A 27,993-nucleotide genomic window follows, 5' to 3' on the forward strand; every position below is an offset into this window, starting at 1 on the left:
GACAAATACCTGTGTGTGTAAAGTGAACATGGTGCTAGCAGGCTGGAAAATATGTTAATGTCAAGGCCCCAAACCTTTCCTTGCCACTCATTATACAGGCTGGAGGCCTACCCTGTGAGGCTGTACACAGGCAGAAGACAAGGGCTATGTTTACAGATTCCTCTGGCTTACTTGCTTGCCCACATCCTGGGCATTTGGAAGTGGGATTTAGTTAGCCTTGGGGAAATGGAGGGGTTGCCATTCATCCTAGATGTTGGAAAAGCTGAGCTGGAAAAGCATCGCTAAGCAGATGCTTCAGCACCCTGGGTAACGCTCTGACCTTGGAATGGTATTTCACCTTGCCAAGCCTCAATTTCTTTGTCTGTAAAATGAGGATAAGAATAGTCCCCACCTCATAGCGTTGACATGAGGGCTTCTGAAATAACATGCTTGGGTGCCCAGTGTAGTGGCAGGTTTTTAACCAGGCTCACAAAGTGCCATGGCTGCTAGTTAAGCTTATGATCACTAACTACCATTCATTAGTATTAGCTACTACTATGATTTTATGACAATTATTAGCTAATTAGTACCAATCGGTATTGCAGGTGCTCTCATGCTCCTGTCAGTTACTATGATTACTGGCTAAGGTGGTTTGAGTGGATCTAGATCTGTGATGATTTTGTGTCAGAAGCTTGTGTAAACCCACATAAATGGAAAAGAGTCTGCCTTACTGCAAAGACAGAAGGCATACCCTCCAAAGCTTCTTGGCAGAAAAGCCCTGGAGCAGCTTCATGTTGACTGTGTCCTGCAGAGCAACCCCCCACCCCAACTTTGCTTCTTGGGTCTCCATATTTCAGAAGGGAATTCTTGCTCAAGCCTTGTCCTCCTCCCTGAGGGCATTCCGGCTGCTGTGGGGGGTGGGAAACAGCTGAGGGACTACTCAGTACAGGGTGTTTATCTGGGATGACCCCCGAGAGCTGTGGCCTTCTTTGCCACGTTCTGGAGGACTTTGGGTTCACAGACCACAGGGAGAAAGATCAGGTGGGTGTCTTCTGGTGGGGCGTGGGGACAGGGAGGGAACTGCATCTTTACGGCTGACTCTTCTGGAACCACTGGTTTTTCAGTTGGGACGAGAGTGTAAACAAGTAGCCTTTTTTTTTTTCTTCCTCCTTCAGAACTGGGGTTTGAACTCAGGTCCTCACTTTGCCAGGCGGGAGCTCTATCATTTGAGTCATGTCCCTTCTCCCCAACTTCTCCTTTTATTTTTTTACTTTAGCTGTGTTTTGAATAGAGTCTTGTATTTTGCACATGCGAGGCTGGCCCAAATCCTCCTATTAATACTTCCCAAGTATCTGGGATGACAAGTTGTACACACAGTTACTGGTCCCAACCTATTGTTGAGATTGGCTCGCTTGAATCTGGTAGTTCACTGAGGATGGTTGGATCTTAGTGAACGACCAGATCATTCTCAGCCTCTAGAGAAGCTGTGGTTATAGGCATGAGCCACCACACCCAGCAAAATGTGGCTTATGAATTAGATTGATGTAGAGGTCAGTCTTGGAAGATCACGACTTAATTGGAGCTTTCATTTTGTTAATTAAAAATCATGATGAGAAATCTGGGTGCTGGTGGCTCATACCTGTAAATTTAGCAACTCAGGAGACTGAGATCTGAGGATCATGGTTCAGAGAGCCAGCCCGGGCAGGAAAGTCTGTGAGACTCCTATCTCCAATTAACCACCAGAAAACCAGAAGTGGAGCTGTGGCTCCACTAGCCTTGAGCAAAAGAGCTCAGGCACAGTGCCTAAGTCCTTGGTTCAAGCCTTACAACTAACCCTTCTCTCCCCGCCCCCCCCCCCCCAAAAAAAAATCATGACATGAACACCTACCTGGTGAGCTGGGTTTGGTGCCAGCCCTGGGCACACAAGGCAGGAGGATGGAGAGTTCCATGAGGCTCTCATGGGAACCAGCAACAGCTCCCTAACCCCCACGGACCTGGCATGCCTGGTGTGGCCGTGCGAGATAGCATGCTGGGAACCTGCCAGCACGTGGCAGCTTCTCCCTCAGCTCTCATCAGCGTCCCGCGAGGAAGACATGGCATTACCAAGCACGTGGGGAGTCCTTGCTCAGAAAGCCACCAGCCGAGCCAGGGCAGAAACACAGGTCATGAGTGACCTGCAGGTGGCCTACTTTTACTGCTGTGCGGCGACCTCAGCTGGAAAGGCTCCTAACTGTACTCGACAATACGCTGGAGGTGCTGCCCTCAGACACATTAGCTGACCCGGGCCGGGACAGAGAACAGACCGCTCTTAGGACTAAATAACATGGAAAACATGGTTTGCCCAGCCTCTCCTGAGCTCGAAGGCTTCCAACAGTAACCCAGATTTGTGGTATGTCCCAGTCTTGGAGGGCGATGGCAGCCTGCGCCATGACCCCGGGATGTGGCAAGGGGCTGGAGGAGGTGGGGAGAGGGATCTCGGCAGGCCTTGCTCCTGAGCCATGCAGGAGGTGAGCTCTGGAGGCCCAGGAAGCCACGTGCACAGTAGCTGCATTTGGGAGGGTCCTATGAGCTTGTTGACCAAATTCCCACCAAGGGAGGGATTTTGGGGGGGACAAGGGCTCCCACACTGCAGGAAGCTTATCAGATGGCAAAGGAGACAGTGTCTGCCAGGTGCGCTCATGTTCCCCTCCGCCATCCTCCTTCCTCTGGACATGACCCCGAGGCCCTTCGTGCTCCTCCGCTGCAGCCCAGCATGGCCTAGTGCTCGGCCAGCCCCGTGGGCCAGGGCGGTGTGGTCAGGGAGTCCGGGAGCCAGCAGGTGTTCTATTTTGCAGTGTTGGGGTTGAGAAGCAGCCCTGAGCCCAGCGTGGGGCATCGGGTGGTTGCTTCACCTGGGGCTTCCCCATCCATTCCCAAGACAAAGCAGAAGCCGGGACTAACGGGGACCTTTATCCATTAAGAAACTGTGGGATAAAAATCTCACAGGTACCAGTGGCTCACTCCTGTCATCCTCGCTACTCAGGAGGCTGAGATCTGAGGATCACAGTTCAAAGCCAGTCTGGACAGTAAAGTCTGTTGAGACTTTTTGTTTTTGGTCAGTCGTGGGACTTGAACTGTGGGCCTGGACACTGTCCCAGAGCTCTTCAGCTCAAGGCAAGCACTCTACCTCTTGAGTCACAGCGCCACTTCTTGTTTTCTAGTGGTTTATTGGAGATAAGAGTCTCATGGACTTTCCTGCCCAGGCTGGCTTTAAAACGCGATCCTCAGATCTCAGCCTCCTGAGTAGCTAGGATGACAGGCGTGAGCCACTGGTGCCCACAAGACTTTTATCTCCAGTAAGCCACTAAAAAACTGGTTCTTCCTCTCCTCCCAGCCATAGCTCTTCTTCCTTACAAATTCATCTTTACTGTTATTGCCTATTAAACCTTTGAATTTAAAGTATTTCAAAGCACTTTCAAAGTATTTTTAAGTACTTTCTTTGACAGATGTTAGGGAACCTCTCTATTTTAATAATACTGATTTTATAATGCTTTAAAGGTCATTGATAAATACATCTCAGATTTTAAAAAATCACCCTTTATAATAATAGATTATAAGGTGCAATACTTTAAAGTTGTGATTTTGTTTTTTCCCTTCTTTGCATACTTTACACAATTATTTGTGGTTTATTGACTCATTTATGTTATGCAGAGGAGGATTCTAATGACCTAACTCCTTTGAACAACTAATTTATAGTCTAACCAGTGACTACCAGGAAGCTGGAACATGTGTGTGTGCAGGAGGTGAGGTCAAGGGGTGGGGTGGGTAGGAGAGTGGAAGGGTGGGAGAATGCCGCCTTAATATTCAGTGTACCTATGTGAAGATGGAGCAGCCAAATTGAGGGACTGCATGGGGCTGAGGGAGATGGAGGAGAAGAGTGAGGGAAATGGCATCCACAAAGATGCTTTGTACTCACAAACTGACACACTGGATTGAAGCCTCTTGTTCAACTTCTTAAAGATAACATAAATAGGGCTGGGAAGGTGGCTCAGTGGTAGAGTGCTTGCCTTGCATGCATGAGACCCTGGGTTCAATTCCTCAGCACCACATAAGCAAAAAAGAAAAAAAACGGAAGTGGCGCTGTGACTCAAGTGGTAGAGCGCTAGCCTTGAGCTGAAGAGCTGAGGGACAGCGCCCAGGCCCAGAGTTCAGGCCCCACGACCGGACCAAAAAAAAAAAAAAAAAAAAAAAGATAACATAAATAAGCCAGGTCACACCTGTAATCCTAGCTACTCAGGAGGCTGAGATCTAAGAACAACAGCTTGAAGCCAGCCCAGGCAGGAAAGTCTGTGAGATTCTGATGTCCAAATAACTACCAAAAAGCCAAAAATTAAGCTCAGGACAATACCCAGGCCCTGATTTCAAGCCCCAGGATCTGCATACACACACACACACACACACACACACACACACACACACACACACACACACACGCACACACTGATGTACACATGCACACACATGTGCACATGAGCACACATGCCCAGATAATATACTTTGTCTCAGATGTATTGCTTGGCTTGATAAAGGATTTGATTTCTGTAACTGTCGGCCCAAACTTTCTCTAAAACTGATTATATAATTCTTTGTGTCTCCTCTCCACCAGATTAGGAAGAAGCAGCAGGAAGTGGTGGGATTTTTGGAAGCTAATAAAATTGACTTCAAGGAGTTAGACATAGCTGGAGATGAAGACAACCGGAAGTGGATGAGGGAGAATGTTCCTGGAGAGAAAAAACCTCAGAATGGGATCCCCTTGCCTCCCCAGATCTTCAATGAGGAGCAGTACTGTGGGGTGAGTGCTGGCCGTGTGGAGAGCCACTGTGTCCACAGCACTGTGTGTTTATCAGCGTGGTTTGAGGCAGCGTCTGAGGCGGTTCACCGGCTGTCGCTGGGTTTCTGCTTTCTAGTAGCTGCTTGGATACATTGTGAGTAAGGAGTTCCTCAGACCTGGAAAGTGGTGCTGTGGATTGAATTGGATTGGATTATTCTAGATTCCTTCTTTTGTTTTTGAAGAATTAGAGGTTACTTGTTGAAACAAGATAGGCATTGTGTGAGAAAGGAAATCTATTCAACTTTGCTGAAGAGCTTCATGATAAGTTCTCACTTTTTTTTTTTTTTTTTTGGTCAGTGGTGGCGTTTGAGCTCAGGGCCTGGTCACTGTCCTGAGCTCTTTTGTTCAAGGCTAGCACTTTACCACTTTAAGCCACAGCTCTACTTCTGGTTTTCTAGTGGTTAATTGGAGGTAAGAGTCTCATGGACTTTTCTGCCTGGCCTTGCTTTGAATTGCGATCCGCAGATCTCAGCCTCCTGAGTAGCTAGGATTACAGGCCTAAGCCTGACTAACTTTTTACTTTTTTTTTTTGTCCATCTTGGGGCTTGAACTTGGGACCAGGGCACTGTCCCTGAGCATTTTTGTTCAAGGCTAGCACTCCACCACTTGAGCCACAGCGCCACTTCCGGTTTTCTGATGGCTTATTGGAGATAAGCGTCGCATGGACTTTCCTGCCTGGGCTGGCTTTGAATCCTGATCTTCAGATCTCAGCCTCCTGAGTAGCTAAGATTACAGGCGTGAGCCACCCACGCCTGGCAACTTTTCACTTTTGTAAAGGCTAATCTGCATAAATGTAGACACATTAAATTTGTGCAATTTTATGTCATTTGCTTAAAAACCTCTGAACCATTTGACTATAACAGAGTTTTAGAATGAGAAGTGGAAATTATCACAAGGACCACCTGAGCTACCTGGCCGTTTAACACGCTAATTGCGTGTTTAACACGCTGGGCCGTTTCTCTGAGGCGGGCAGTAGGTGTGCTGCTACTTGGGTTGTCCTGAAAGCTTCCTGTTCTCACCATGCACAGTGGCTGCTTCTTTGGTGTGTGTTTGCTGTATTATTAGGCATTTCATCTAGAGAACCTGTCATCATCAGTGACTCACGCCTATAATCCTGGCTGCTCAGGAGGCTGAAATCTGAGAGTCACTGTTTGGAGCCAGTCTGGGCAGGCAGATCTTTGAGAGACTCTCCATTTCCAATTAACCAGCAAAGAGCTAAATGAGGAAATGTGGCTTCAATGGCTAAGCACCTGCCACAAGTGCAAAACCCGGGAGCACAAGCCCTAGTATTTGTGTACACATACACACACACCCCTACACCTACACCTGTCTTTTTTTTTTTTTTGGTCCGGTCATGGGGCCTGAACTCTGGGCCTGGGTGCTGTCCCTCAGCTCTTCAGCTCAAGGCTAGCGCTCTACCACTTGAGCCACAGCGCCACTTCCGGCTTTTTGCTTATGTGGTGCTGAGGAATCGAACCCAGGGCCTCATGCATACAAGGCAAGCACTCTACCACTGAGCCACTTTCCCAGCCTGAGGGATTTTGTTTTTATTTCTTCTAAAATCATTTTTTTCAATCATTGAAAAAATGCACATGGAAGAGGATCTAAGTGGGTGGACAGTGCTCCCTCTTCTCTGACCTGCCCAGCAGCCATCTTCCCGGGGTCAGGCTGCCTTCAGGGGTGTCTCACAGGACTCCCCGGATGCCCAGGACTCAGCATTCCTAAGTGGTCAACATTCCTAAGCCTGGCCTTGCCTGTGTAGTGTATACTGTGTGCACACACACACACACACACACACACAAATAAAAATCTGCCGGGCACTCACCGGTGGCTCATGTCTGTAATCTCAGCTACTCAAGAGGCTGAGATCTGAGGATCGAGGTTCAAAGCCAGCCTGGGCAGGAATATCTGTGAGACTCTTATCTCCAATAAACCACTAGAAAACCGGAAGTGGCTCAAGCGGTAGAGTGCTGGCTTTGAGCTGAAGAGCTCAGAGGCAGCGCCCAGGCCCAGAGTTCAAGCCCCATGACAAACAAGCAAAAAACAAAAATAAAAATCTCAGTGTATTTTGTGATACTATTTTTTCTTTTCATTCAGTTGTGGAGAAATAAAAGTTTTCTCAACTAGTCATTTCTGTTTTTAAGATGTAGTTTTTGAGGGGCTGGGAAGGTGGCTCAGTGGTAGAGCGCTTGCCTTGCATGCCTGAGGCCCTGGGTTCAATTCCCCAGCACCACATAAGCAAAAAGAAAAAAGCTGGAAGTGGTGCTGTGGCTCAAGTGGAAGAGCGCTAGCCTTAAGCTGAAGAGCTGAGGGACAGTGCCCAGGCCCAGAGTTCAGGCCCCACGACCGGACCCAAAAAAAAAAAAAAAAAAAAAAAGATGTAGTTTTTGAGTACAAGTATGGATCTAATGATTTTACAAGTTACTTTATGTTTAACTGTTTTAAAATTTTTTCAGTTGTCTTCATCAAGGTGCTCGTAGCTACTAGTGTCTGAATTGCAATGCCCATCAAAGGCCCATTTGTTCAAGGCTGCATCTTCAGCATGAAGCTGTTGGGAGGTGGTAGACATTTTAAGAGGCGGAGCCTCACTAGGGGTGTGGCCTTGAAGGAGATGTGGCCCTCCCTTCCCCTTTCTTAGTTTCCTAGGCACTTGTGTGCCACTTTGCCAGAGGCTCAGAGCAATGGGACCAGTTGAGTATAAGTGAAACCATGAGCTAACCAACCCATCTCAGAGCTGTTTATATTAGTAGTAAGAAGCTTCCTTAAACTTCTTTTTTTTTTTTTCTTTGTTTTCAATCCATGGTATGCCCTTAACTAAAGTACATTATTGATGCAGAGAATTTGTTCCCAGAAAGAGACTGAGGATTGGCTCATGGTCCCATATTTTAAAAGTCAACCCAAAAGAGGTGGGCGTGCAGGTGGCTCACACCTGTCATCCTAGCTACTGAGGAGGCTGAGATCTGAGGATTGCTGTTCAAAGCCAGCCTGGGCAGGAAAGTCCATGAGACTCTCATCTCCAATAAACTACTCAGAAAACTGGAAGTGGCGCTGTGGCTCAAGTGGTAGAGCGCTTGCCTTGAGCTGAAGAGTTGAGGGACAGCGCCCAGGCCCAGAGTTCAAGACCCACAACTGACAAAAAAAAAAAAAAAGTTAACCCAAAAGTTGTGAAGGATATGTCAGGCGTGAAATGGCAAAAGTGTAGTCAGTAGATGAGTACAAGGCAGTCACTGTTTCTCCAGTCTCCCCTCCGGCTCGTAGGGATTCTTGGTGAACGATCGGGCATGCATGCTGGTGAAGGCAGTAGGGCAGGTAGTGAGGGGATTGGATGCCATCTCACTGTTGCCGGCAGTTTGAGCTCCTTCTGCTCTGTGCGCGACAGATGAAGATATTATCCTGGGAGCCATGGAAGACAACTGTGAGACAGAGAAAGGGGACACCAGAGGGGAAGCCAGGCCCAGCGACGGCCAGGATCCCTTTCTGGCTGGGATTACACTGGAAGAGGCATGTCTGTTGATGACAGGTTGGAATCTGTGTATCTTAGTCCAGGTAAGGACTGGGCTACCCGGAGCCTGGCCTGAGCACCACCCAAGGGGGACTCGGCTATTCAGGAGAGAGAGGGTACGGAATGCAGCCCAGATGAGGGGATGCGGGAAGGGCTTCCCTGGATGAACTGTGTTTTTTAGTATTTATTTTGAAATATGACATATATGATAAAACCTGCCATTTAAAGAAGAGCAATACATACCTACATCCAGTTGAAGAAATGTGAAGTGCTTGGGCTTTTGGAAGGCAGCTCAGATGCTCTGGGTCATTCTCTCTCTACAGAGCCAGGGACACTGGCCTGCTCTTGGCTCCCTGCCCTTCCTTGTTCTCTGTCTTGTGTCTTAAACAAGTGTGTGCCTTAAACAAGTTATTTTGCCTGTCTGTGAATTTTACCTCGATGGACCCAAACACTGCATTTTTCTTGGATTTGCTTCTTTCACCTACATATTTTAAAGCTATACCATGTTCATTGTATGGTTTTAAAGCTATACCATGTTCATTGTGTGGTTCCTGGTTTGGGGCTGTTTACCATCACTGTTCTGGACAGGGTTTTGTAAGTTGGAGCCGAATCACTAGCTCACAGCTAGGCCAGGTTTAGTTTAGTAGGGAATTCAGAGTGTCTTCCTGAATGTCAATTCTGCCACATGCACTCCTTCCGGTAGTTATAGCTTCCCAGAATTTCACATCCTTTCTACACTAGCCTTGTCCATCCTTGACCCTTTCTTGAACCTGGGTGCATGTGAAATGAACTCATTGTGGCTTTAGTTCTCTAATTACTAGGGAGAGCATGTAGCTGTTTGTGTGTCTCATCTGAATGTCCTCTTGGGATATCTTCAGCACATTTCCTATTCAGGTTTTCAGGTTTTACTTTCCCTTGTAATATACAAGGATCCCTTAATTTTATTCTTGTGTTCCTGGGGTTTGAATTCAGGGCCTCATAGTTGAGTCACAGCCAAACCCTCCCTCCCAACCTCCCTCCCTCCCTCCTTCCCTCCCTCCCTCCTTCCCTCCCTCCCTCCCTCCCTCCCTTCCTTCCTTCTTTCCTTCTTTCCTTCCTTCCTTTCTCTTTTTTTCTTTCCTTCCCTCCCTCCCTTCCTTCCTTGATTTCTCTTTTTTATTTCCCTTCTCTCTTTTTTCTTTGCCTCCCTCCCTCCCTTCTTTCCTTCCTCTTTTTTCTTTCCTTTCTTTCTTTTTCTTTCCCTCCCTCCCTCCATCCTTCCCTTCTTTCTCTTCCTCTCTCTCTCTCTCTCTCTCTCTCTCTCTCTCTCTCTCTCTCTCTCCTGTCTCTCTCTTTTCTTCTCCAGTCCTAGGGCTTGATCTCAGGGCCTGGGCACTGTCCCTGAGCTTCTTTAGTTCAAGCTAGCATTCTACCACTTGAGGCACAGCACCACTTCCAGCTTTTTCTGTTTATGTGGTACTGAGGAATTGAACCTAGGGCTTCATGCATGCTAGGCAAGCACTCTAACCACTAAGCCACATTCCAAGTCCCCCCTTTTTTCCATTTGTTATTTTCTATGTTGGACCTCAGAGTATGACTTGGGTGGTCTAGGCTACGATCTTCCTATTTGTGCTTCCTTGTGCTGCTGGAGTGACCTGTGGGTCTCACTACACCAGCCATTGTGATTCTCCTGAAACTGGGTTGGCAGCCGTTGCTACCATGCCCAGCCATTGATTGAGATGGAGTCTCACAAACGTCTTTTTTTTCTGGGCTGACTTTGAGCCATAACCTACTAGTAGCCTAGCTACTTGGGAGTAGCTAGGACTAGAGCTTGAACCATCACATCTGACTTTTCCCTTCCTTCCATCCCTCTTTCTCTCCCTCCCTCCCCTTTTCCTCTCCCTTCTTCTCCCTTCTTGTGATAATGGGATTGAACTTAGACTCTTGCACTTGAAGTCAACTACCACTTGAGCCATGCCCTGAGCCATGCCCTTTTTTTTTTTTTGCCTTAGTTTGTTTTTAATAGGATCTCAAGCTTTTGTGTGGACTTGCTTTTGACAATCTTCCTTTCTTGTGGATTAGCTGAGATTATAGGCCTGTGTCATCCAGCCCAGCCGGGGTTTTGTCATTTTCCACAAAGCAAATGGGATAACCTTTTGTGTTTGTGTCTTAACAATAACTAATAAACAAAAGGGATCAGTTTGTGAAAATGCCGTGGCTCATACATGTATAATAACTTCTCACATTCTCTTTCTTTGCTTCAAGGATTTTGACTCTTTCTTCTCTGCAAAAGAAGAGAATATTATTTATTCGTTCCTTGGTTTGGCACCCCCTCCAGGCTCAAAGGTAAGTTCAAATATCCTACTGTGGGTCTGTGTAGGTTAAAACAGAAGCACTGGGGCTGCATGATGATCTTTTTTTTTTAATGGAAAAATTTAAAACTGTGATTGACTATATTTCACAGTATTGTGAGATAATGATACTTAGTTAAAGTCACAAACATATTCTAACCTTCATGGGGCAAATTGTCTTTATCGTGGTCTATAAAGTTACTGAATTCTATGAGCTTTGACAATGCAGTTATTTCTTCCACATCAGGTGACATGTACATTTCTTTCCTTTTGCTTAGTGTCCTGCTCATTCCCTCCCTTCCATTGCTGCCAAGGAGTTGCTTAGTTCGTTTTGATCAATGTGCAATGCAGCTGATGGGTCCCACTGTTGTATGTTTTCCCCTGCATAATGATCTTTTCTCTTTTTCTCTTTTTCTTTTTTTTTGTGTTGCTCCTGGGTTTGGACTCAGGGCCTGGGTGCTATTCCTGAGCTTTTGTGTTCAAGGCTAATGCTATACCAAGTACTTAAGCCACAACTCCATTTCAGGCTTTCCTGCCCAGGCTGGCTTCGAACTGCAATCTTCAGACTTTAGTCTCTTGAGTAGCTAGGGTTACAGGTATGAGCCACCAGTGCCCAGCTCACATGATGATCTTTAGGCTGCAATGCTTCAAGAATTTGCCCAGTATCCTTCTACAGGGGTGTGGCAATCTCCTGTTGTTTCCGTCTTTGTGTTGGTGCTGCCAACACAAGCTCTCCTATGATTTTAGTACACACTTCAGTCAGAGAAAGGCGCATATGTTCGATAATGCAAAGCCTTTACTAAAAATGTTTGAGTTACGCTTTAAATATTTTTTCTGTGTTTTTGCGTTGCCATAGTAAATTTAGAATACTAAAGAATATAAAGACTAGGGTGTACCCTGTTCTAGAGCATTTGTTTAGCATGAGTGATACCCAGATTTTGATTCTCAGCACCACCATAAAAAAAACCTCTCAAAACAACAGAAAAAGAAAAAAGGAAATATTAATATACTTAATAATTTGAAGTATGTTTATTAAATATTGAATAGTAAGGGTGATGTTGATCAAGGTGCATTCTACTTGTAAACTGACATGTTGAACTGAAACTCCTTTGTACAACTACTTAAAGATAATAAAAAATGAAAAATGAAAAAATTAAAAAAATAGTAAAACTATGAACTCCTAGGTCATATATGCAATTATTTTGTCATGAATTAAGTTTTGCACAGCTTATATTAAATAACTTCAAAATGAAAGCTATCCTTGCATGAATGCTTTCCACTTAAAATTAATTGAAATTGGCTTGCTAAGTTTGATAAAAATGGGAAAGTAAAATGAAGACTCAAACTCTAGAGAGATTTTCATCGGCTTCTTTCCTCCAGAATTGTGTTATCTTTAATTATGTTAAAATTTATTAGAGATTTAAATTAACTATGTCAATAAAGTCAGTGTCACAAATTTGGGTGTGGAATGCGGACCACTCTTTTCACTCTACACCAACCCTGTGCCTATTTCTGTAACTGATACCCATTCACTTGATGGTCAAAATTGCCATTCATTCCTATGATTTTGTTTACACTTAGGAATATATCATTATGATCTCATAATGGTCTGTTAAGTAGTTTATATAATATTAAGATTATTTTGCCAGTCCTGAGGCTTGAACTTATTTATGAGTGCTTTCTTCCGCAGCTCAAATTCCAGCTTTTTTTGGTGGTTAATTGGAGATGAGAGTCTCCTGGACTTTCCTTCCCAGTCCGGCTTTGAACTGTGATCCTCAGATCTCAGCCGCTCAGAAAGCCAGGATTACAGGCGTGAGCCACTTGGTATTATAAGCAGTTTTAAGAATATAAATTTGTGTGTTGCCATGCTGTAATTTTTGGCTGCTGACCATACTTTATTATGAGTAACTCTGCAGGAATTGTGACTGGAAGCAGGGTTCTTTCGGAAAATTTCCTTGGGATCAGTCTCAAGTAGCTGTTGAAGTGAGACAGAGGCACATGGCTGTAGGGATTTGCGATGTCCACCAGATCCCGCTGTGAGAGGGTGGTGACATTTGTCCTCTCTCAGGCAGAGGCCAGGCTGCTGGTGCCTCGCCACACAGAGCGTGTTTAGTGTCCTTGATCCCGGGGCCATTCCATTCTATTTTAAACATTTGTTTCTGCTTCTGTTGTGCTCTGAAGCGAATCTGGTCTGACAAGTTTCTGTCTTAAGCATATACCCATTGTGCTTTTTTTTTTTTCATATTGTCTAAAATTGACACATGAAAGTAATGAGCATTGATCATGTCCCAGAGTCTGGTGTTTTGAAGTGTGAATACATTGTGCAGGAGTCCACTGAGTTTATGAGCCTTCATGTTACTTTATTTAATTTTTTTTTTCCGTTGTGGGGCCTAAACTCGGCCTGGGCACTGTCCCTCAGCTCTTCAGCTCAAGGCTAGCGCTTTACCACTTGAGTCACAGTGCCACTTCTGGCTTTTTCTGCTTATGTGGTGCTGAAGAATTGAACCCAGAGCCTCATGCATGCAAGACAAGCACTCTACCACTGAGCCACCTTCCCAGCCCCTCACATTACTTTATATCTTTTCAATATTTGTGGTGAGGACACTTAAAGTTTACTCTTATGAGTTTCCAAATTGCACTATCTTCTCATTTTCTACTGTCACCTTTTTGTGTACAACAGAGTTCTTCACTGTATTCTCTTTACTACATGGTGTGTACTTTCATCTCTTTATGAAAACACCATTTTTATGGGTGCAATCAAATATTTTTATTCTGTTTATATTTACTCAGATGAAGATAAAAACAGTTTTGAAACTGATTCTAATTCTTTGGAATTTTGGCATAAATGGTATGATGAATCTCTGTTATGGTCTCAGAGGAAAGCACCACTTTTGAATATTAAAAGATAATTCTTCTCAAATGAATACTTGTCAAATATTGGAGCAGAGTCCTATGGGGCTCATTGTGTACAATGGCCCTGCTTAGACACAGACTGTTGGAAGAGGTGGTTTTCCCTTTCCCTACCCTCTGTAGTTTGCTAGGTGCAGAGTTTCAGGGTGTGCCTTTCTGCACCCCTGTGCTGGTCAGCGCTGCCGACTTCTCCCGCTACCCAGCATGCTGAGGAACCTGGTTTGGAGAGGTTGTGGGGCTCTTCGTGCTGAAGTTCTATGAAGAGGTGCCAGGGACAGGTGTTTCCCTCATCCTCTGTGGCGGGCTTTAGCTGTACCCTCCACCGAGGAAGTCATGTCTTCACGTCTAGAAGATGAGATGCCGGCGGTGCAGCTCCTTGTGTGGGATTCACAGAACCCTGGTGGGCAGAGCGGGCCAATGATTAGATGGCATGTTAGGAGCGGGCGAGCTCCAGCAGGACTGGGTTGGTTGCTTTGCTTTGAGAACAAGTTGATAGGAAGAGAGACAACACCCTGGCTGATTCCATGGGCTTGGATTCCCCAGCCTCTAAGACTTTCTAAGTTCCTGGTCTGGTCTTGCTGAGTCACTCAGCCTCAGGCGTTCTGTAATAGCAATAGGAAATGGAATTGGATAGGTTGCTCTTTGAAGACCTGATAGACGGTGATAAGTAAAAGAAGATAGTACCGGCAGCGAGGCTTTGCTGTAGTATGGGAGACACTGGAATGTATGGTGTGGACCTTGGGGAGGGAGGAGGAGGTTTCGGTAGAGCCCAGGCACAAGGATGGGCGAAGACAAGAGAAGAGACCAGGCAGGTGTGCAGGCAGCACTGCTCAGCATCCTCCATGACTTCGGCTCTCAGCCGTGGGAAGGGATGAAGAAGAGGTTGGTGAGGGAGCCCTGTAGAGAAGCAGTGTGGAAGGTGATAGAGAAGGACAGGGCCCAGGCCCCACCTCTGATCCTCACACACAGCTCCTAGCACATAGTAGGTGCTCAGCTCTGAAATGGAGGTAAACGTTAACAGAGATACTAAAGTCAGGGGGACACTGTCAATACTGAATGCAAATTGAATGTAAGTGGGACACGTCTGTTTATGCAACTTACCTTTTTTCATCTTTTTTATTGTTATTATAAAGGCGATGTACAGAAAGCTTACCATTTCATAAGTCAGGCAAAGAATACATTTCTGTTTGGACAATGTCACCCCCTCCTTTGCTCTTTCCTAGTTTTCCCTCCCCTCCCCACCCACAAGTTGTGCAGGTCATTTTTACCATAGCATCTGCACAGCTTTTTATTTTTTTGGAAAAAAGAAAAAAAACCCTTCTTTTGAGATCTATCCTTGCTGACTCCTTCTAAGTCTAGTTCAGTTTCTACCATGTGTCATCTCATCATTATCTGTGGGCATTCTATGTACAGTAGCACACCAAAGCTCTTACTCCTGTCTGACTGTAATTTCCTACCATTGATTGCCCTCTGCCTGTCCCCCCTTTCCCAATGCTCTCCCCTGACTTCGGAAGCCACGTTTTCTACTTGTGGGATTCCATCTTCAAAAAAGTCCACGTATGGTCCATGTCACCAAATATTTATCTTACTGATCCCAGCTTACCTTACAGAACATGGTGGTCTCCAATTCCATCCAGGTTGTTGCCGATCATCTCAGTTTTTAGATCCTGGTTTTAAGCCTTGATTTGAGCTTAGGTCTTGTCATAGTCCGTGAAATTCCCTTTCCTTGGGGGAAAAGGATGGCCTATTTGAATTCTTCCTCTGGAGAGGAGCATCTCAGTGCTTGTCTGCAGCCATCCCACTCCTCAGCAGCACAGCCATGCTCTCTGTGTCTCTGGGTTTGCTGGTGTTTGTGCATGCACACAGGGGAAGTACCTCAAGTATCCTTGGAAAGACAGATGCTTGATTTATGCAAACGATATGACTTGTCGCAGTGTCAGATTGTCGTAAACAACATTGTGAAGAAGTGTCAGCAAGGAAAATTAATCTTGATCAAGCTAAAAATAGACACCCTTGACAGTTACGTAGAAATTTAAATTTTCCATGTCTTAGGCAGGCCACACCAGGCCAATTACCAGACGGGTTTTTCCCAAGAAGGCTTTGTCAGGAAGCTTTTGCTCCACAAAGTCTAACTTAGCTCTTTAAAAGAGGGCTCACAGCTGATAATCATTCTTAATATGGTGTTCCAGGCAAGGCCATTTCAGGCAAGGCCATGGTTGTATAGACAAGGTTTTACTCATGCCCTGGCAAGAAGAAAGATTGATTCTTGTTAAAGCTGTGCAAATAACTTGATTGTCCTAAGAGTAAGATAGGTACTCTAGGGGCTGGGAAGGTGGATCAGTCATAGAATGCTTGCCTTGCATGCATGAGGCCTTGGGTTTGATTCCTCAACACCACATAAACAGAAAAAGCCGGAAGTGGAGCTGTGGCTCAAGTGGTAGAGTGCTAGCCTTGAGCTGAAGAGCTGAGGGACAGCGCCCAGGCCCAGAGTTCAAGCCCCATGACCATCACCACCACTACCACTCTAGTTCAATAAAGTAGATTCAGTGAGAAATTGAATTCTGAAGGGGTTAAGCAAGGAGGGTAAGATGTCAGTTACACATATTTCCTTTTAGTTTGCAAAGTCAGAGTGTTACATTGTTGTGATCTACAAGGTGGGAGAGGAACAACCAAGGACTTTCCTGTATGCCCAGTAAACATCCATCATCCAGACAGAAATTCCTATTGCTTCTCACCAGTTCACTTCATTTTATGTAATTAATTCTTACTCAGAAAGAGAGAGGGTAGGGGAGAGTGTGGGCCAGAAGACACAGCACAAGATCAGCTAGGGGCCTGAGGATACACTGGTGATGCAGACTAGCTACAGGATGAACCACATGCTCTGCAAGCCTTAAACCCATGTGGAGATTTGGAGAGACGAGGATTGGTGACACCATTCCAGTGTGAAAGGCCAGACTTGGTGAAGACAAACATTTTGTTTTTTCCTTTATCTTGAGAAGAGGCCTCCTGAGACTGATCCATTCTGGGGACTGAAAAAACAATCATGGCTCGAGGAATCTTGGAACACCTCTCCTCATGTCTGGGTGGGAGACCGTGTGAGAGGTGGGGTGGAGAGGTAGAGGTTTCACAGACTCTCTGAGAGCTTCAACAGCAGTTTGCTGGGGCAAGGAAGGGTGCGGTGGCTGGAGGCCTCACCCCCTGGGTCATGGAGGCAATGGAGCATTGGCTGCTGAGTCCAGTGCTGAAAAATAGCTCTTTGCATGGTTACTACGCTGTCTTTCCTGACCACTGAAGGTGCCTAGTGAAAGACTAGTGACTTGGCCTCAGATGCACAAATTCCAACACAGAACAATAAATATGAAATAAAACCTCTCCAAAACAAGGCAACATGACCCCGCAATTCCAGAGACTCCATAGCTCCACAGTAGCAACCATGTAGCAAATAGCAAATAATTTAAAAATTCTCTCAGGCCATCAATGGAATTAAAGAGGACACAAATAATGCTTGAATGTATTCTAGGGCTGGGAAGGTGGCTCAGTGGTAAGAGTGCTTGCCTTGCATTCATAAGGCCCTGGGTTCAATTCCTCAGTACCACATAAGTAGAAAAAGCTGGAAGTGGCACTGTGGCTCAAGTGGTAGAGCACTAGCTTTGAGTTGAATGTATTCTAAGGGAACATAAAGAGCTGAATGAAATAAAAGACAAAGAGGGCATAGAAAATGGATTCAATAAAGATATAGAAATTCTGAAAAAAGATCAGTTTGAAAATTCTGGAAATGAAAAGATGACTAAGTCAAATTGAAACTCAGTTGAAGATGGATACAATGGCTCACACTTGTATTCCCAGTTACTTGGGAGGCAGAGATAGGAGGATCTCTATTTGAAGCTATCCCAGCCCCCCTCCAACCCCCCCCAAAGTTAATAAGACTCTCTCAAAAAACAAACTGAGTCAGGGAAGGGGTGACATTGTAAAAAAAAAAGAAAATAAACGTATTCATTATCTGATTTATTAAATGACAAGCCCTCTATATAATAATAAATATAATAAAATTATACTTTAAGAAAAAACTCAAAACTAAGCTGGGTATATTGGTGCATGTCTGTAATCTAAGTTATGGGAAGAGGTAGGAGAATCACAGTATAAGGGTGACCTGGTCAAAAGTGCAAGGTCTATCTGAAAAATAGCTAAAGTAAAAAGGACTGGGTGTGTGGACCAAATGGTAGAGCACTTGCCTATCAGGAGCAAGGTAGTGAGTTCAGATTTCAGTACTGCCAACAGACAAACCTCACTTGGAATCTCTCTAGTATGCTGGACCAAATTAAAGACTATCAGAACTTAAAAAGAAGGTAGACACATTGGAACATTCAGATGAAGGTAAAGGAAAATAAAGAAGTACACAACATTTAAGCTCACTTGGACACCATTTAAGAGACCAAACATACAAGTTATAGGCATAGAAGAAGTGTAAGCTAAAGGCACAAAACATATTCAATAAAGTCATAGTGGAAAACTTCCCAGATCTTGAAAGATGATAAGGTCTTCCAGGTACAGGAGTGTTTTAGGTAAGAGCAGCCAAGAACCTCTCCAAGGTATATTAGAGTTAAAGCATTCGCCACACAGAACAAAAGCTCAAAAGAGAACCTGTGAGTCACTGTTAAGGCAAACCTTCAGAATAGTAGTAGATTGCTCAACAGAGACTTTAAAGGCAAGGAAGGCATAGAATGAGATCTTTGAAGCCCTGAAATCAAGTAATGTCAATCATAATTACTTCTTATCTTGAAAAAAACAATTTAGACCTCTACTATATGTGCATGCTAGGCAAGAGCTCTTATCACTTAGCTCCATCTCCAGCCTTAGACCTCTGCTTCATATCTATGGAAAATAAAATTCTAGTGGATTAAAGGTCTAGATATTGATAAACAGTATGGAGTAATAGAATATATTTTACACACTAAAATTTAGATAAATGTATCCATATAAGAGGCCAACAGTTTTGTAACAAAATTTATACAGATCATAGATTAGGGTAAAAACATTTGTAATGTGGCAAAGGTTAGGTATTTGTATCATATGAGAACCTCTGAAACTGATAAGAAAGGAAAAATACATATGAGTGGGTAAACCAAGAAGGTGATATCAAAGCAAAGCGTAAGCGGCTAGAAATAAATTTATGAAAAATATGTTCTTTCTTCCCAGTCATTAGGATGATGCAGAAATGAAATTCTATTTTACTTTGAACATGTTGACCAACGTAAAAAGAATAATTGTTGCTGGGCAACAGTGGTTCACAAACCACGAGGCTGAGACCTAGAGGATTATGGTTGGAAGCCAGTCCAGGCAGAAAAGTCCTGGAGACTCCATCTCCAGTTAACCAGCAAGAGCTGGGTTGGAAGTGTGACTGAAGCGGTAGAGCACTAGCCAAGCAAAGTGAGGAAGCGGGAGGCTCAGAGTTCAACTCCAGTACCTGCACCAAAATGACAAGAAAAGAAAATATGAATTGCTATCACCCAACAAAATATCCTCACTACTTTATTATTAGTATTATTCGTAGAGACACAATTGGAACATCCCTCAAATAGGAAGGTTTTGAATGAATTATGTATTAACTATGAAGCATATGTTAAAAAGAATGGTCAGAATTATTTCAATTAACCTGGACAAATGTCCATGCTACATTAACAAAATCAGCTCATTTCTGTTCCAAAATACACAAAAATAAGAAGGAAAATAACTCACCCCCAAATCACCTTTATGTATTGGGACAGGGTTAGGAGAATCTAATTAAAAAATGGATTGTTATTTCCATGAATCTGGAAGGGGTAACACAAGCTTGGGAACCATGGCTAAACTGATAGAGCATCAGGTGGGAGGCATAGCCCAGCCCTGCCTTGCCTGTGCTTTCTTGTCACTAGAGCGTGGGTGGCCAGGGCTGCTTACACAGACTGGCCACACTGTATGCTGTGGATTAAATACAGAATGAAGAGTTAAAAGACACTGAATTAATTTATACCATGCAGGTGACAAAGTCGCCCGAGGAAGCGTCTTCTCTCCCCAATGGCGACGTGGCTGGAGAGTCAGAGAGTGCTGCCCAGGTAAGAGCCATGTGGTAGCCCTCTTCCCACTGCCGGGGTCCTCAGGGTAGCTGCCCGGGCCCATCTGTCTGTCTGCCTCATTTGTTCACACCCACCCACCTATGCATGGATCATGTCCATAAGCCTCAAAGAGGTCAGTAGAGACCCCTCGGCCGGCTGGTGTGTGCACTGAGCTGCTGGCGTCAGCCCATAATCTGGGGGAGCGGCAGCCTCTGCAGGGGGCAGCTCCATGACCTCCCAAAGGAGAGGCCTGCGGGGACATCGCAGGATCTGAACAAGGAGGCCGCAGCAGGCCTGGCTGTGCTTCTCCTCGGGAGCTTACCGAGGTAACCTGGTAACCTGGTAACCTGGCTCTCCGTTCTGATCAGGGCACAGAGAAGACTGAAGAAAGTGGAGAAAATGAGGGGCAGAAAGAGGAGGGTGAAAATGCGGGCAACCTCCCCGAGTCCCAGGAGAAGAACGTGAGTGTTGGCTGCGTTTGCCGTCGTTTCATGCAGGGTTTGGTCTGTCTATTTCCTTGGCTCCACAGCAGTGGGGGAGGAGGTGAGCAGAGGGTTAGCTGGGTGGATTGCAGGTAGCTTCTGTTACTATGGTAACCGTGTGGGCCCCCGGTATAGAGAGACAGATGAAAGCAGGGAAAGGCAGAGGGAGGACCCAGAGGACCCAGAGCAGGGCCTGGAGGCCCAGCTGGACGGGGCCTCACCAAGCCTGGCTGTGCGCTTGCAGGGCTGTTAGTGGTGGTTGGTGTATGTTCTCTGTCCACCTTGGTCCTTCCAACTCCTACCTACACCAGCTTCACAGCCCGTCTACTTGGGAAACAGAGACCAAGGCATGAAATGTATTTGTGGGGTGACAAGATTAAAGGGGGAGGAGGCACATGGAGTTCAAGCCCAGTCAGGGGAGGACAGGTCCCAGAGAGGCTGAAGCACAGATCTGATCCTAAGGTGCTTCCTGTTAGGTACAAGAGGATGGCACCTGGGGAAGGGGGAGGGGACAGTGGGTGATGGGCAGGCCCTCTGGAATTGTGGGAATGTATCTGGGAAGATAGGCGGGCGAGCATGCATGGCGGGGCTGGGCCGAGCCTCTCTGAGGAGGAATTTCAGCAGAACATCAAGAGAACTGCATAAAATGATGCAAGTGTCCCATTTCATAAAATTCATGTTTGTATTTGGCTTTTATCAGGTAAAATTATTTTTTTTTTAAAAAGATAGCTTTGGCCTCATTTTTTGACTTTAATTTTTTTACTGTTATTATTATTATTTTTTTGTCAGTCGTGGGGCTTGAACTCTGGGCCTGAGCGCTGTCCCTCAGCTCTTCAGCTCAAGGCGAGCATGCTACCACTTGAGCTACAGCACCACTTCCGGTTTTCTGGTGGTTTATTAGAGATAAGAGTCTCACGGACTTTCTTGCCAGGCTGGCTTTGCATCCTGATCCTCAGAGCTCAGCCTTCTGAGTAGCGAGGATGACAGGTGTGAGCCACTGGCGCCTGGCTTTTACTGTTATTATTGAGGTGATGTACGAAGGGGTTACCATTCCACAGGTCAGTCATTTCTATTTGGGCAATATTACCCCTTCCTTTGCTTTCCTCCGTTTCCCCCTCCCGTCCCCAGCCACAAGTTGCATGGTTCATTTTCAACATAGTGTGGTAAGATTATTTTACTGAAAAGCTCAAATCATTCTGAGTCGCAATCTTTGACTGAAAACCTGTAAGCCCTCAGTTGGTTGATTGACATGTGATCAGGATGCATTCTCCAGGAAAGCTCCTTTCTCAAGCCAAATGTTGGTGTGGGTGGCCAGGAGCTTGGCTGTCTCAGGCGGGACCCTAGCAGGGCCTGCCATCCTGCCAGCCTGGAAGGCCAGAGCCCTCACAGATCTCCCTCACGGCCCTCGGCTCCCTCCTCTGTCCCCTGCTGACACTCATCACCGCTCACACCTGGCCTGGCTCTGGCCCCGAGCCCTGAGGCCCTGGCCAACCTCCCAGCAAAAACAGCCACCGTGGAAGGCCTCAGCCTTCTCACTTCTCCTTTTGGATCCTTCAGTCACCTGTCTCCACATCTGTGGTTCACACCATGGTGGATAATTTTGCGAGAGCTTATCTTAGGTAACCAGGCAATCACAGTTCAGTTACCTTTTTTAAAAAGCCAGTTTTCAATATAATTATTTGCCACTATGAAAGTTAGTTCAAGCTTTGTACGAGGACTTGTAAGAACCTGCCCAATTCTACTTCTAATAACAATAATACTATTACATTGTGTGCCAGTCTTTGGGCTTGAACTCAGGACCTGGGTGTTCTCCCTGAGCTTTTGTACTCAAGGCTAGCGTTCTACCACTTGAGCCACAGCTCCACTTCCAGCTTTTTTGGTGGTTAATTGGAGATAAGAATGTCCTGGACTCAGCTGGGAAGGTGGCTCAGTGGTAGAGTGCTTGCCTTGCATGCCTGAGGCCCTGGGTTCGATTCCTCAGCACCACATAAGCAAAAAGAAAAAAGCAGGAAGTGGCGCTGTGGCTCCAGTGGTAGAGCACTAGCCTTGAGCTGAAGAGCTGAGGGACAGTGCCCAGGCTCAGAGTTCAGGCCCCACGACCGGACCCCCCCAAAAAAAATTAAAAAAAAAAAAGAGTCTCCTGGACTCTGTTGCCCAGTGTTGGCTTGCAGTTGCAATCCTGAGTAGGTAGGATTACAGGCATGAGCCACTGGCACTTGGCCTAATTGCTTTTTGTGTATGTCTGTACTGGTATTAGGATTCAAACTCAAGACCTTGTCCTTTTGCTCAGTTTACTTGCTCATGGCTAGCCCTCTACCACTTGAGCCATGCTTCCAGCCCAGCATTTTGCTGGTTCATGGAAATAGTGTTTCATCATCTTTTTTGCCCTGATTGGCTTCAAACCTCATTCTCTAAGTCTTAGTTTCCTAAGTAGCTAGGACCACAGGTGTGAGCCCTGGGCACCCTGCTTGATCTTGTCTGATTCTATGAGATAAAGTTCAAAGTTCTTTTGTTATGTTTTGTTTTTCCTGCTGGTCCTGGGACTTAAACTCAGGCAGGGCCTGGGCAAGGTCCCCGAGTCTCTTTGTTCTCAGGACTAGCAATCTAGCATTAAAGTCACAGCACCACTTCTGGCTGGAGATAAGAGTTGTCTGGGGACTTTTCTGCTAGGGCTGGCTTTGAAGCGTGATCCTCAGATCTCAGCCTCCTGAGTAGCTAGGATGACAGGCGTGAGCCTCTGGTGCCAGGTGGCAGTTTGTTATTTTTGTTTTTGTTAGTTAACCTATCCCATCTCATCCTGAGAAGGATTAGAGGCGGGAAAGCATTATAGAAATGCTTTCATTCAACATTCTCTCCACCTATTCAAACTGCCCTCCCCAGGAGGAGCTCGGGGAGGGCCCATTGCGGCTGAGTCTGCTGGCTCAGGAACTGGTGTTCTGGTGGGCCAGAGACACAGCCTCCAGACACCTTCCCTGCTCCCTGACCTTTGGGGCTGTCTGTGTAAGTTCTCTGAGCATGTACTTTCCCCTCTAGCCTCTCTTCCAAGAAATTAAGGTCAATTTGAATATACGATGGAGAGGGCAAAGTCTCTCTGTAATGTGTTTTTTCCATGCCTCAATTTATTTTATTTTGTAAATATAATTTTATTGTTATTATTATGGTGTACAGAGGGCTTTCTGTTTCATAAGTCAGGTAATGCGTGCGTTTCTGGTTTTGGACAGAGTCACCCTTTCCTTTCCCCAGTTTCCCCCTCCGGTTCCTGCTCATGGTTACACACTTCATTTTCCACACGCTGTTTTCTGAATAGCATGATTGCACCATTTATTCATCCTCCCTTCCTGTACTCTCCTTTATCCTCCCCAAAGGGGGGGGCAGAGCAAAACCAAACACCACTACCACCAATAACAATCACAACCCCACCCCCAGTGTTTCCATTTCCTGGAATACCCTTTGATAAACAGTATTTTAAATGTTCAGGGGGAGTTTCACCTGTGGGGTCCTCCCCTAAGGGTATCCTCCTTTTGTGTGTGTGTGTGATCCTAGGGTCCTGTATAGATTATTGTATCCAGTTTAATTTTAGATCTAGCTTCTGCATACGAGAGAAATTATGTGCTGTTTGTCTTTCTGAGCTTGATTTACTTAATATGATTTTTTCTGGGTCCATCCATTTCCCTGCAGATGGCATAATCTTATTCTTCCTCATGGATGAGTAATATTTTACTGTGTATAGGTACCACATTTTATTAAACCACTCATCTGTTTTAGGGTATCTGGGCTGTGTCCATAACTTGGCTCTTGTGAATAGTGCAGCAATGAACATGGGTGTAATTTCTTCTTAAATTACATGAATCAAAGCTAATCCTATAAGACTCCGCTGCCTCCAGGCTCACATTAGTACCTTGTTTAGGCTAGATCTAATCAGCGAAGATAATTAGATTGGGGGGGGAAATAAATGACTTGTCTACTGCTGTTAATTCTATACTACCTAGAGTACATGTTAATCTGATTGTGTTCTCTTTGAGAACCACAGGCACTGTGTTCTTCCTCAGTCATCTGACATGCATTTAGGAGCTAACACCTTGCTTCCAGAAAATTGTCCTGGAAATTTAACAAATAAATAAGACACGGATTATGCCCTACAGATAGTGGGGTGTGGGTGGGGCGGGAGCAGATAAGAGGCTCCCCAAACTCAGCTTTAAGGGTCTTCATTGCAAACAGCAGAGTCCTGGAAGGGTGTCCCTGTGGCTCAGTATGGCTGGGATAGAATGGGCAGGGGTGAAGTGAGGCGGACAGGCAGGAATCTAGGAGTCTTCAGACATGGAGGTTTGCCCACGCCAGCGGCATGGTTAGGCTCATTGTGTGTTGGAGCTACTGTGTGGAGAACAGATCGGAAATGAAGAAGGGGGGACGGTGACCCCTTGGGGGCAGGGGGTCCTTGCCATAGCCCAGATGAGCGAAGGCAGGTGGGCAGCACCCGGAGTATACAACAGGAGCAAGCAGGGCGTTTTCCTCCCGTTACTTCCACACATCCGAATGCGGGATTAGTTGGAGAATCCTCTTGGCCCGGGGCTTGGCCTCGGTGCCAGGCAGTGATGATCTGTGCCAGTTGCTGAGATCTGAAGGTATTGTTCTGGAACTGGCCTGTGGTGTAGGCAGGGACTGGGGAAGAGTGCTGGGTCCTCTGTAGCCTGGCTTCTGGAATGTGCTTGGTCCTGTTCTCAGTCTTGACAGGCAGCTTGGCAGAGGAGGATGGACGCCAAATTAGGAGTCAGGAGTCTGAGGCCTGATTGTATTGACAAATTACTTGACCACAATCTCAGCTCTGTCCAGAGGGTAGAGAGAGGGTGCATATGACAGCCAGACTGCTTTTTACCCCAAGTACTGTGGCTCACGCCTGTGATCTCAGAAGGCTGAGATCTGGGGATCGAGGCTAGAAGCTATCCCAGGCAGGAAAGTCTGTGAGACTCCCATCTCCAATTAACCAGAAAAATAATGGCGATGAAGCTGTGGCTCCAGCTAAGGGACAGCATCCGGGTCCTGGGTTCAAGTCCCAGTATAGCACACACAAGCAAGAAGGCTTTGCAGCCCAACCAGGTTCCAGCTGGTGCTGCTGGCCTGGGAGGCGGTGGGGATGGACTACCAGGATGGCTCTGGGAAGCCGGAAGCTGTCACTATTTAATGATGCTGTGGAGCCTCTGGGCCCGCCATGTTGGGAGGTGCTGGACAGAGCTCTGGCCTCCTTCTTAGAGCTGTGAGCTAGGAGGTGTGCAGCGAGTTTGATACCCTGATCTGGAGGACGTTAGGGATTGGGGGCAGGCAGCAGACCTCTGACCTCTTCAACAGTGCTCTTCTTTTTTTTTTGTCGGTCGTGGGGCTTGAACCCTGGGCCTGGGTGCTGTCCCTGCATTCTTCAGCTCAAGGTGAACACTCTACCACTTGAGCCACAGTGCCACTTCCGGTTTTCTGGTGGTTCATTGGAGACAAGAGTCTCATGGACTTTCCTGCCTGGGCTAGCTTTGAACCGAGATCCTCAGATCTCAGCCTCTGGTGTAGCTAGGATGACAGGTGTGAGCCACCAGCACCTGGCTAGATGAACTGCTTTCTTACAGTAGCGTGCATAGATTTGGGATTCAACTGAACACTGACTTGAATTATGATTTTGTTTTCCTTTCTTTCTGGAGCTCAGGAAGAAGAAGGAGAGAGCGCAGTGGGAGAGGTATGGCCTGCCCTTAACCACTGTGTGCAATCAGCTTAGTTGACAGGCCGGCTAAGTGAGGGCCTTGAAGCCCTCGCTCCGCCTCTCCCCTTCCCCGCCCCGCCTCTCCCCTTCCCTGCCCCATTCTTTGTGGAGGAAGGGGGCCAGGGCTACCCCACACCCCAAGAACCCTCCCGAGGTCCGTGACCCAGGGGCCTCCTTCAGATGAAGTTGTGCCCGGAAGGCAGGCAGAGGCCGTGCGGGGCTGGAGCTCCCAGTGTTGGTGAGACTAATCGCTTCCCATTGATGGTCAGCAGTACAAAGCAACTGAGTTCTGTGCATGGAAGTGTGACTGATAAAAACACAACTGTCAGGAAGGTAAAAACACATTGGCCGTATTTCATCCCCTGACTGTGGATGGCTAGAGGCAGTTCTGTGGGCCAGTGTGCTAACACAGAGGGGTGTGTGTGTGTGTGTGTGTGTGTGTGTGTGTGTGTGTGTGTGTGTGTGTGTGTGTGTGTGTATGTGTGTGTGTGTGTATGTGTGTGTGTGTGTGTGTATGTGTGTGTGTGTGTGTGTGTGTGTGTGTGTGTGTGTGTGTGTGTGTGTGTGTGTGTGTGTTTCTCTCTGAGAGGCTGCAGGCTTTAGGATCTTACCTCCTCTTTCTTTGTGTCTCTGGCCTTGTTTCTCCATGACTCCATGCTGATGGATTCTGTGACCCCAGACGGAAGAGATAAGGGAGGAGGCTGAGGAGGAGGCGGAGGGGGAGGCCGAGGAGGAGGAGGCCGAGGAGGGGGAGGCCGAGGCCCAGGCAGCTGAAGGAGAAGAGGAGCCAGGAGAAGGGGAGGATTCTTAGGCCTGTTCCTGCTGAAGTCTTCAATTTGCCAGGTAGGCAGAGAATTCTGGGGTGGAGGTGCAGGGGGAGGGGCCAGTCCGGATTCATAACACCCGCCCCCACCCCCTCTCCGCTCCAGGCACACCAGCTCCAAGGTCCCTCTCCACGCAGCCCTGGCTTGGTGCTGCAGTGGGTGGATTTCCAGGCAGAGGCACCCCTGATCCAGGAGGCGCTGCCATGGGCACATCCCAGCCTCGGTGCCCCTTTGCTCAGGAGCTGCTGGTGCCTGTCCCCTGTACCCGTGCTTCTGAGGGGAGTGGTGATCGCTGTTCACAGCAGCAGGAAAATATAACCTTGACCATCACGAAGCCCATGATGGCCAGGCCTTGGGGCCCAAGTGACGTGTATTATTAAACATTAGCCAGCAGGCTCATGAGACACCCTGGCTTTTAAACATTTTATCATTATTATTTTGTGTGTGGGGGTGTGGCTAACTCTTTTTCCTTTTAGCTTTTATTATTTTTAAGTAGTTGTACAGAGGGGTTTCAGTTCCACACAGTTTCTGAGTACAGTGCTTGTTGGTAGGTCTCACGCAGTCCCCCCCCCTGTCCCCTCCCATCTCTCCCAGCTGCAGCCCTCCTCCCCTCCCCTCCTCTCCGGTCACCTGGTCTGTTCCCACACATGGGCAGTGAATCTCAGGACTGCATTTGTGCACCACAAGTGTGGATACATTCATAAGGAATGTACTTCTACTGATGATAAGAATAATTGTGTACATTTTTTTTTTGGTCATGGGGCTTGAACTCTGGGCCTGGGCGCTGTCCCTGGGCTCTTCAGCTCAAGGCGAGTGATCTACCATTTGAGCCATAGTGCCACTTCTGGTTTTCAGGTAATTAATTGGAGATAAGAGTCTCACAGACTTTTCTGCCAAGGCTGGCTTTGAACTGCAATCCTCAAATCTCAGCCTCTTGAGTAGTTAGGATGATAGGTGTCAGCCACCAGTGCCCAGCTTGAAAAGGTGCATTTTGTGACGCGCGCGCGTGCGTGTGTGTGTGTGTGTGTGTGTGTGTGTGTGTGTGTGTGTGTGTGTGTGTGTGTGTGTGTGTATGTGTTGGTCCTGGGGCTTGAAATCAGGGCCTGGACACTGTCCCTGAGCTTTTTTGCATGAGGATAGCTCTCTACCATTTGAGTCACAGCTCCAATTCCATTTCAGCTTTTTGGAATATAATAGAAGAGGCTCAAAGTCTTTCCTGCCAAGCTGGCTTTGAACCATGATCCTCAGACCTTAGCCTTGTGAA

General features: G+C 46.5%; 1 protein-coding gene across 4 annotated transcripts in view; it reads left to right on the forward strand.

Moving 5' to 3' along the window:
- Sh3bgr (SH3 domain binding glutamate rich protein) overlaps positions 1 to 27,993 on the forward strand; it is a 31,598-nt gene that overhangs the window by 1,655 nt on the left and 1,950 nt on the right. For 2 of the 4 annotated variants that reach the window (XM_070030704.1, XM_070030707.1), the window contains exons 2-7: positions 4,625 to 4,810; positions 10,596 to 10,676; positions 19,609 to 19,683; positions 20,052 to 20,144; positions 25,852 to 25,881; positions 26,585 to 26,748. In XM_070030704.1, the coding sequence (XP_069886805.1) occupies positions 4,625 to 4,810; positions 10,596 to 10,676; positions 19,609 to 19,683; positions 20,052 to 20,144; positions 25,852 to 25,881; positions 26,585 to 26,716 (597 nt within the window). In that variant the 3' untranslated portion in view covers positions 26,717 to 26,748. Of the gene's footprint in view, positions 1 to 4,624; positions 4,811 to 10,595; positions 10,677 to 19,608; positions 19,684 to 20,051; positions 20,145 to 25,851; positions 25,882 to 26,174; positions 26,252 to 26,584; positions 26,749 to 27,993 lie in introns of those variants that run through there. The other 2 variants (XM_070030706.1, XM_070030705.1) reach the window with 2 other exon arrangements.

The sequence above is a fragment of the Dipodomys merriami genome, unplaced genomic scaffold (genome assembly GCF_024711535.1).
Source record: "Dipodomys merriami isolate MVZ:Mamm:240054 unplaced genomic scaffold, mDipMer1.0.p SCAF_2, whole genome shotgun sequence".
NCBI classification, from domain to species: Eukaryota; Metazoa; Chordata; class Mammalia; order Rodentia; family Heteromyidae; genus Dipodomys; species Dipodomys merriami.